This window comes from Daucus carota, chromosome 3 (genome assembly GCF_001625215.2).
Source record: "Daucus carota subsp. sativus chromosome 3, DH1 v3.0, whole genome shotgun sequence".
Lineage (NCBI taxonomy): Eukaryota > Viridiplantae > Streptophyta > Magnoliopsida > Apiales > Apiaceae > Daucus > Daucus carota.
Window position 1 is genome coordinate 47,406,930 of NC_030383.2, and position 11,302 is coordinate 47,418,231.

At 31.5% G+C, this 11,302-nt stretch overlaps 1 protein-coding gene across 1 annotated transcript; it reads left to right on the forward strand.

Annotated features, from left to right (window-relative positions):
- Nucleotides 1-9,241: 9,241 nt before the first annotated feature.
- On the forward strand, nucleotides 9,242-10,424 carry LOC108213332 (transcription factor PRE5). The gene is made up of 2 exons (XM_017385113.2): nucleotides 9,242-9,505; nucleotides 9,998-10,424. Exons 1-2 carry the CDS (start codon nucleotides 9,383-9,385, stop codon nucleotides 10,148-10,150), a joined length of 276 nt encoding a protein of 91 aa, XP_017240602.1. The 5' UTR covers nucleotides 9,242-9,382; the 3' UTR covers nucleotides 10,151-10,424.
- Nucleotides 10,425-11,302: the final 878 nt, after the last annotated feature.

Genomic DNA, 11,302 nt, shown 5'->3' on the forward strand with positions numbered 1-11,302 from the left:
TGACCTCTTTTATTCAGTTTTATTTAAGAATTTTAGTCCATTAAAAACGTTTCGAAGAATAAAAATATCACATTATTAATAATTGTCATACATTTTAATTTTATTTGAAACAGGAGTTTTGACATACCTTCCGTCAACTTCGCATTTTCACTATAAAACAAGTTCGCCTCCCGTGATAACAAAAGCTTAATAATTATGATTCACAAAGAAAGTAATCAAAATAATAAATTAATTAACAATAAAAAAACCCTGAAATTATGCGTAAAAGCAAATAACATACAGAAAAATCAAAGTAGCTCTTGTAGTCTATAACATTTCTTTTCATTTCAAATTATATATTTTATCTTTATTTTTTTTGATAAAACTAAATCAAGTTCTACTGAAATTCATATATATTGTATAACTATAGAAGTATAAAAAAAATATTACTAAAAAAATATTACTGGTTTACGATATAATTTTCAAATGTATAAATGTATATATAAATTATCTTAAATCTGATTAAGAGTTGGAGTCAATTTTAGCTGAAAATCAAAACTAAACCACTGCGAATCAACCATTTCTAAAATAAATTATGTCTAATCCGTAGATATGCAGCTTCCTGGACATTGTAATCTTGATAGATAAAAGTGGTGAGTGGATTTTGAATATAGACGGTCAAAGAACTCTAGGCTTTTTGAGAGGAGCTCGAAAATAGATACCGAGAAAAAAATTTAAGCGGAACATATATTAAATTCAGTCTTGTCGAAAATATCGTTATCAAGCAAATTGAAAAACAAAAGCAAGACATCAGATTGCAAAATTATTACAAATGAGAGCGATTGGATTAATGGTTGAGGTGTGTATTTGATATGTAAAATTCGATATTAAAATTGCTGCAGTTGTGGAAAAGAACCTTATGTTCATTCCGGTGGCTCCCACGTATATAAAGGCAAGTCATTTTCAATTATTCACTAGCCGTTCATTGCTTTCACAAGAGTAGTTAACTAGTACGCCTGCAATATTTGGGCTCTGTCACCTTTTTGTTGTAACTTTCGAGTTAGTTTGCTCGGTGGTGTTTTCATTCTTTGAGTTGTCCTGTATCTCCAACGGAGCAACTACAAACAAAATTGTGGGATTTTCTTCCCTTCTAAGAATAATTACTCAATTTTACAAATATTCGTCAAACACTAAATATATATTATAATAAATAAATACATTTTTTAAAAAATAAATATTTTTCTTGCAGAATATTTTATTTACAAAACACTTTTGAAAAACAAACGATTTTTACATAATAAAATGAAATCCGAAGATCTCATAAATTTTAATATTGTCTAAATTTTCGTGAAACATTTCAACATGATTTCGGTTTAGATGAAACTAGTTGAGAAGCCGCGCGTTGCGGCGGCATATAAAAATTATATTAACAAATATTAATATTTGTAGAGTACAATAATTTTGTGGCTGTCTATAAAAAATATATTAATGATTAAAAATTAATATTTGTAGGATAAAATAAATTTTATATTATAAAAATCTTGATGTAATACCAATATTAATATATAAAATTGCAAAATTGGACTATAATTCATGGTGAAAAAATGAAAATAAATTTCTACACGCAATTAACAATTTAAAGGACGACGAATCTTAATTTTATTTGTGTTTCTTTTTTTGAAAAGTAATCATGTTCTTACATTGTCGCATTCTTTTTTTTTTTGAAAATACATTGTCGCATTCCTCCAATTTTTTTGGATTGATTGTGCACAAAAACACCTAAATTAAATCCGTGAGACAGCGGTCTATAACTACCCTTGCGTGTAACGACCTTTATTTTTTAATACCGTATAAACAGCCTTCACTTAAAAGTTGCTTGAACGGAGCAAACAGATAATGCCATGAATAATATTTTCTATATAAAGTAAATCATATAAAAATTAACAACAACACACATGTCTGATAAACAAAACAAATATCATAAAAGAATAACCAACAAATATACATCACTGATAGTTAATTTATTGATATCATCCATCAATATCGTGTCAAGACTATATTTTTCTCCCGTGTTTGGATTTGTCGACTCCCACATAGCGGTCTATAACTGCCTTTGCACGCCTTCACTTATCGTTGCAGAAGAACGACATCACCGAGTTAGAAATCAAGCAATAGCACTATCACCAAAGAGAGGTAGAGTTGTGGTATTGAGAGAGAGTAGGTTGTGTTTAGATGATCCAAAACCTTACAACTTATTGGGGTATTTACAGGTGCAGAGGGACTTGTGTGCTACTTTTTCCTATAATTAAATAATCTGAAACAAAATCAGATTAAAACTTTCAAGCTGCTATATTCCATAAATAATCTGAAACAAAATTAGATTCTGAAACTTACTTCTAATATATCCGAAACTAAAAAAGGTCGTTCTAGTTTTGATGAAATTCATAACACAAAAATTTATAAAAAATAAAGAAAAAATAAAAGAGAAAGTCCGGTCGGTAAAAGTCACGTGAGCGTGCCTGGCATCGACAAAAACATAGGGTTAATTAATGGCTCTGCCTGCATGCATGTTAGGGAAATCTCCTTAACTAAATCGTAGTAATAACAATATAAATGGGGTATTTCTAGTGTGCCCATGGGCACACATTAAGCACTAAATTTGATAAATTTGGTGGATTTTGATTGGTGCACTTGATGCATATGCAGGGGGCCCATCCTTATTTATGATTAGATGACCAATAAAAATGCACCAAACTCATAGGAGTTAGTGCTTAATGTGTGCCCATGGACACACCATAGAAAAACCGATATAAATGTACCATATATGTAAGCCACGTGTCATGTCGTGCATGGAAGGGAAATGCATGTGACATTAATCAAGGTTGGGACACTCTCGTGGATATGTCCCTAACAAGGAGGGAAATTACCACACTCGATGGCCAAATCAAGGGAGAATTAGACCCCTCTTTTTTTAAAAAAATTCACTTTTATGTTTCAATTAAATAATATTGGAAAAATATTAGATATTTCAAAATTATTTTTAAATTTAAAATTCTAATTAAGAAAATTGATTGTATTCATCCATACTAACAAAAATAGCTGTAGACGAAATTTGGAGTATATAGATTACTCGTAAAATTGATAAAACAAAGACAAAAGATTATCACTCGGACATACTAACAGAAATAAGCCACAATTGAGAAAGAATTTAGAGTAAATCACAAAATGGTGGCAGTAGTTTTCCAAATTTTACAAAATGTTGTCTGAATTTTAAAAACTACATAATAGTGGTTGGAGTTTACTTCCGCATTTTAATAAGGTGGCGGCCGTGAACTTCTGTTAATTCTCCTCCGTTAACTCCAAAAAATAAAAGAGTAAACGACAAAGTTGTGGAAATGCAGCCAACATTTAGTAAAATTTGGAATACTATAGGCACCATTTTGTCGTTTATTATTTTATTTATTAGGGTTAACGGAGGAAAATTAACAGAGGTTAATGATCGTCATCTTATTAAAAAGCGGAAATAGACTCCGCCGAGCATTATGTAACTTTTAAAGTCCAGCCAGCATCTTGTAAAATTTAGAAAATAATAGCCACCGTTTTACTCAAGAATTTATGAACTCGTAAAGTATTAGTAGCATTATGTTAACTTTATCGTAAGGTATGGTAAATAGGCGTATATCGACGGGTGTATAGCTATCAACTGTAGTTGTAGAGGTCTAGTGGTTCCTGCAATCTGTCTTGTTGTTTGGTTGCCAAAGATATATCATGTGGCACTTGTAGTGTATCATCAAATCATGAAGATTATGATTGAACGTTTTTCATGTAAGAATGCTAGGGGTAAACATATGGGTGATATATATAGCCAAAGTTTTCTACAGTGTGGATGTTGTTGTCGCTAAGGGCCCTAAGGTCTTGTTGCTGTCTTGCATTAAATCACAAGTTTCCTTCATTGTTATGCTTTATATAACCACACCACCTTTCTTTTTGACCGCCGAGAAATATCTCAGGCATGCAAACTGAACTTCAAAACAATGTAATTCTTTTTTTCTTTTAACAGAACAAATCATCTATTCTTTCGTATGCAATCAAATTAAATTGAGCACATATTAATTTTTAATAAACTTGTATTTGACATATAGTTTAGATTTAGATCAAGTGAGTGTTATAGTCTCATCACTCATGTATCATTTTCAGGGTGGAGGGAGGAAATGACCCGAATGTCCCACAATATATACTTAATTCATTTGATAAACGCAACTTTATCTTACGTTAATATATATTTTTTTTGAAAAAAGATAATATAAACACAACTTCAAATTATATTTTAAGATGCCAAAATAAAACTTCAATTTGTGTTTAAGATGTCGAAACACAATTTCTTCATGTGGTTTATCGGTTTACTTTTCTTCAATTCAAACGGAGCTTATCGGATTCAAAAATTAATCGACTATCTTGTGGATCCGATATCAAATCTAAATTTTGTGTTTTCATTTGTTTTGATTTAGGCATTCGACTTGTATTTTTAGGTTGTGTTCTCTCTTCTTTATTGTAAGTGGTGTTCTTGATTTGGTGATGAAATTCTATATGAAATTGTATATTTGGTTGATAGCTCAAACAATATCTCCACCGGAAATGATGGAGAGGGTACCACTAATTCAACGAGAATGTATGAAGTGAGTACCTGTATTTGTATATACAATATCTTAAAAATATCATTTAATTATTTTATCACCAGAACTTGCGATAATAATTTACTGTTTGTTCGACTCAATTATTAGTGTAGATGCCATATGATTTTTATTATCAGATTAACACATTTGTTTTTTTTTAAAAAGACACGGTGGCGAATTCGGTGAGGCAAGTGGATGTATAAGAATAAAGAAAATATTTATATATTTGTTTAATGTTCATAATTAAAAAATATGAAAGTAAATTAAAAAAATATAACATATCTACTTCCCCCAGTCAGGAAAAACAATTCTCTTGATACGGTATAGTTCAGATGTTTTGCTGATATTAATCAGCTCTTAAATTGTGCAGATAGCCTGTGGTAAAGGGAAAACACAGAAAGATAATTAAGTAGGGAAGAGGATCTCGGATTAGTTTAACAGATCTCATGTTCCCGAAGAGAAAGCACAGGTAATACTACTACTATTATAGTAGTTCGGCAAGACATCATCTGTCAGTATACATGTAGCATGTAAATATTATATAGGACAGTCACACACACATTATATATGACTCCAGGTTAATTACATAATTAGTTACATTCGAGAAATTGTATATTCTGCAGCTTGTTATCTGAGGAATCTCCATAACTGCTGGCCAGGCATGTGTGGATCGGAGAAATTTGTTGTTAACTCTGTGGAGTATGTCTGATATCTTTTGGGAGTCTTGATAGAACTCGGGTTCGAGTTGGATTGAGTAGAATTGGAAATAATTGAAGAATGAGGTTGTTATATTAAGAATGAGTAGTGTCACGAGATTGTCTTTATTTTTACTACTTCAAATTGGATGAATTTGTTGATTCACGGTTTAACATGCACTGATCTCATATTTATATAATTTATTTTTTAAATTTTTTATCATGAAAACAGGTGGTCACCACACTTTAAACTGTGTAACTCAAGTCAACTAACTATTCTAAATTGGGATGAGGAGTATTTAATTTTTACTTAAGTAATTATATTTGATTACTTGAGTCCTATGGGGTCGTTTTGAGATTAGCTTAAAATAAGTGTTTATTTATTAAATATTAATGTAAAAAAGTGAAGTATAATTAAGTTAATTAGAAGCAAGTCAAGACTTATAGATGAATAAAGTTGAATAAAGTGTTTGAGAAAAAAGTAAAAAATTTATGAGAAAAACTAGCATTTATAATTTCTAAAAAGTGCTTCTATTAGAGCAACTCCAATCATGAAAAATTCTTAACTAAAAAGTGAATTGTACATATCAAAAATAAAAAATTATAAATATTTTGTTAAAAATATTACACTCCAGCTATGCTCTCCCTTTTTTTATAGTTATAGTCAAACTCTTATGGATGGATGACTATATTAGGAGTTCATTAGTCGAACTCCTGCAATAAGAAGTTTGCAAGAAGATTCACATCATTTATATATTGAAGTATTTATAACAATCTAATATATTAATAACATAATATTTTTAAATTATAACCAACTAATATAACCAATATCATTCAAGCACAATGTCTTAGAAATTCAACAAATTACGTATTAATTTCACTGTTTTTTTTTTTGAAAGACATATTGATTTCACTGTTAATTATTAAGACCCCGTACACATAAATTATATTATTAAAATCAATCGTATGTTTACTATTATACTACCTCCATCCCAAATTAGATGTCCCCGTTGACTTTGGGCACGTAACTTTAGGTGCATTGACCGTCTACTTTCGAATTTTTTTTTTATTTTTTCTTTTATAAATGAAAATTTTATATTTTAATTTTTATTTGCAAAAATAAAATTTTAAAAATAAGTCACGTATCTATGCGGTCAATGAACCTTAAATTGTGTGCCCAAAGTCAACGGGACCATCTAATTTGGGATGGAGGGAGTAACAAAAAAAATTTAACAACCTCTGCACGACATGGTTCACGATATATTGTAGTAATGTAAGAGTAATGCTAGGCGTACAGAAAAGAATACAGAAATTGATACAGAATGACGTGGATTCCACTCACCTATGTATTCTGGTGTTCTTTTTCTTTTAACTTTGTACTCCGCTGGGTTGTGCTTGTTTTAGTTTTGAGTTTTAAATGCACTGTTACTTTTTGCTATACACATAATTATATATTTAATCATTTTTATTTTTTTTATCTTAAAATATATTTCTCTTTTATTTTTACTTTCCGATATATTTATTATATGTGTATTATTATTTTTATAATTTGACATTTTTTCCTTCTATTTAAATTTTTTTAAAATATAGAATAAACAAGTTCCGTATAATATATATTAAATATATTTGTTAATTGAAAGAAATACAACATATCGTATACAAAATTTACAAATATATACATTCCAATCAAAATTTATTCAAATTTATATCTATAAAAATGGTTAAATATTCAAAAGTGATGTATAAAAAAAACTGTTGACCAAATATAAAATTCACAAAAAAAATGACAAATTTTAATTTAAAAATATTTATCTTTATATTTATTTTGTATTTGATAAAAATTACAATAGTACGAAAAATTTCATGTATCCCACATACTTCCTCCATGTACTTATTTGCACATATTTCGAGACTCATATATAGTATAAATTCACGATATATTTTTAAAATAAATACTTAAAATATGTTAAATATAAAAGAAACTAGTCCGGTACAAAAATATATTAAATAAAAATCTAACTTTAAGAGGTAATAGTATATACATAATAAATGTATCGGATAATAGAAATTAGAAAGATGGAAATCAAAGCTATAATACAATATGTTTTTCTATATAAAAAAAGGTTAATAAGTAATTAAATATATAACTGTGTGTATAACAAAAAGTGACGATAGATTTAAAACTCAAAGTTAAAAAGAGCACAACTGAGTACAAAGTTAAAAGAAAAGAACATAAAAGAACTGCAAGTGGAATCCACGTCATTCTGTACCAATTTCTGTATCGCTTTCTGTGTACCTAGCATTACTCAGTAATGTAATTGGCACTTGGAACGAGTGGTTGACCGAGATGCCGTTGCATGTAGGGGTGAGCAAAACCGAACCGGAACCGAAAAACCGGACCGAACCGTATAAATTCGGTTCGGTTCGGTCCTAATTTTCTGAAAGTTCGGTCCATTCGGTCCGGACCGAATAGACCGAAATAAAGTTCGGTCCGGTCCGGTCCGTAAAAAAATATTTCGGTCCGGACCGAATAGACCGAATTGTCCAAAATATATGTAATTTTAATTTATATTTATATTATATATGTATCTTATATGTTATAATTATAAAATCTAGTTTGTAAATTTAATTATATATATCTTTAATGAATTGGGGGTGATTAATTAATATGAAAATTTTAAAATAAATCATGAATTTTAGTTAAAAAATATAATATTTTTTTATTTTTAAAATAATTTCGGTTCCTTCGGTCCGGACCGGACCGAACCGAACTATTTCGGTTCGGTCCGGTTCGGTCCATTATAAAACTTCAGTCCGGTTCGGTCCGAAAAAAATCTAAACTTCGGTTCTCGGTCTATTCGGTTCGGTCCGGTTTTGAACCGAACCCGAATGCTCACCCCTAGTTGCATGCATGCTATTTATGTGAATGTTCTGTTTTGAAAAAACAAAAGCACATTTGTGCTCATTTTTTAATAATATAATTCGATCCGAATTAGCAGAAAAGATTCTACTGCACTTTCCTGCCACTTGCATATTTTTATTTCCCATCATATTAAAGTAATTAACAGCCATGAAGGGAGGTCAGCGCGAGAAAGTGTTCTCCAAATGAATACCATATGGTAAACTAAAATAGTTATCGAACCGTAAACAAATAAAATCTGAAGAAGCTAGAATGAGGGAATCATATATAGGGGAAGAGATATGATCACATGGGCATGTTGATTTGCGAAAACAAAGCCAGGCCCGCCATACGTTAGTACAAAAAAACACAAATTTTTAACCCACTTGAACTCTAAACCCCAGCTTGGGAACACACATTAAAACTCTCTCCTTCTCTCCCTCTCTGCGATGTACCTTGTCTTCTTCCTATCCAACATCAGTGTCTTTGTTATTGTACTCTCTCCATCTGTTCCTTCACTTTCTACTGCCCACTTGTGGTCCTCGCCCTTTTGTTTATTACATACAATTCTCTCCTCACAACGTCTAATCTCGACACAGGCAGTTGTCGAACCACAATTGTAAAACCCCCGCGGTTAAAAATGTAATAATAAAAATATACAATATAATCAATCGGTGAATTTAATGATCTTGAATTCCGCTCATTTCTGTTTTTGAAAGTCAGTCGGAACTATAATCTAAACTTCGTTTATTTCTGTTTTTGAAAGTCAGTCGGGACTATAGTCTAAAACTCCGCTCATTTGTTTTTGAAAGTCAGTCGGGACTGGACTATAGTCTAAAACTGCGCTCATTCGTTTTTGAAAATTAGTCGGGACTATAGTCTGTGTTGTTATCTGTTCTACACGGGTATAGTACATGTATAACTAACTAACTAGTAGCACAGAGGTCAGTAGCACTTAGCACTATATATATAGCACTAAACAACTCCCTCTTCCACTTCTACTACACAAGTCTGCACCATTCTTCTTGTTTAAGCTCTTGTGCCTTTCTACTTGGTTTCACCGTTTGGGTCCGGCCAGTTTTACACAAAACAAACAGTTTCCCCTCTCTTATAATCACATTACACTAGTACCTAAAATGTCTAGCAGGAGATCGAGGCAGGGAGCGAATCAGTCGAGAATCAGTGATGACCAAATCATTGAACTCGTTTCCAAGTTGAAACAACTCCTTCCTGAGATCCGCAGCAGCCGGTCTAATAAGGTTTCATTCTGTTTTGTTTTATTACTTGCAAATGTAACACCTCTCCTTTCCATTTATGCACTTAAATCTTTTGCACAGATATATAGAGTTTTTTATACCACATTAATAACTACATATCTACTACTAATAGTAACCAGCATTTTGCTTGTCTGGGCCGATTACATCTCCCTGCACCCTTCCAACATCTTTACCCACTCCTACAGATCAAGTTAAGCCAAACTGCGCCTACATATTCAAAATTTCAAGTCAAAAACGCGGTCTAGTCTAACGGCCACTATATATTTATTGACCATGCATCTCAATCATAAGAAAAAAAAAAGTCTAGTTAAACGGCTGCCATATACATGATTATGCATGCACCTAACTTGTCAAGAATTTGTGTCAATATCTATCGATGCTATTGTACTAAAGCATAACTAAACGTAATTGGTACGTTATTCTGAGCCGCGAGCTTGTATGGTATGAGCTAAGATGCATGGTTTGTGTATGCAGGTATCAGCGCCAAAGGTTCTGCAGGAGACCTGCAACTACATAATGGACTTGCACAAAGAGGTGGATGACTTGAGCGAGCGGCTTTCACAGCTATTGAGCACCATAGATACCGACAGCCCGGAAGCTTCCATCATCAGGAGCTTAATTATGTAATGGAACAATTAAGCATCATCAACTACATAGATTGTCTAATTATCAAAACTAGATCTTCTAGCGGTCGATCAGTTTCTTATATATTTTATATAAATTAATCACTAGGGTTTGTTTGTTGGATCACTACTATATATAGCTAGCTAGCCAGTGAAGCCATCAAGTATTAAGGGTTAAGATGAGCTTAAGTTATATATAGCATGCTTTTGCTGTAGAGGAGCTGCTAGATACTTGTAAAGCAGCCTTCTTTTATGAAGCTTTCGATTAAGTTTATTTACATGTTTATGGTGTATGAGTTATAATTATCAACGATTGAGACGTTCACATGCATATGTATATACATAGTATGTTGTTTTCAATTCTGAACAAAAGCAACAGCACCTGCTAATCAATAATTCAATACCATTTATATTCATTGTTAGTTCAAATCATCATCTAATTATGGTTCTTGGTATGAATATGCATTTGATTAATGCAACTCATTATCTGATAATTCATGGAAAGAGAAGGTATCAAACAGCATTCAGACTTTCAGAGTGCTCAATCCATCGGTCTCGGGTTCTGTATTTGATTCTGCTCACTCCGAGAAATTAGATAGACATGCAAGACGGCCCTTATCAAAATAAAAACAGAATCATATTATGAACATATAATATCAGAGTGCTGGGAAGAGATGAACAATAAATATATATCGACATAAATTAAAATATTACAGTAGGAAAAAAAATGGTTGCAGCCATAAGAAGATAAGAAAGGGACAAGGCTAATAAAAAAATTTGAGAGACAATCTTGTGTCATAATCAAATTAAAACAGAGTAGATATTCAAGGCAGGCTAGGTGGTGATCACGAGCAAGGTAGGTCGTTGTCTCTCTTTGAAGCTGGGCCTGAAACGGTTTATTTAATTGCAGAGGCGGATCCATGACGTGATTTGTTATAAACGCCTCAGTTTTGTGGTTACCTAACAACTAAACATATTTAGACCACGACAAATTGTGTTTATATCTTTTCGATCTTCACCCTTTATAACACATGCTTATATATATGGAACAATTGAGTCTCAAGTTATAATGCAAATCTGTGGACTATATAAGCAATTCATCAGGAGTGTTTAGTTAAGTTAATTTTGAAATAGATAAGCATGTAAAAAGATTAAC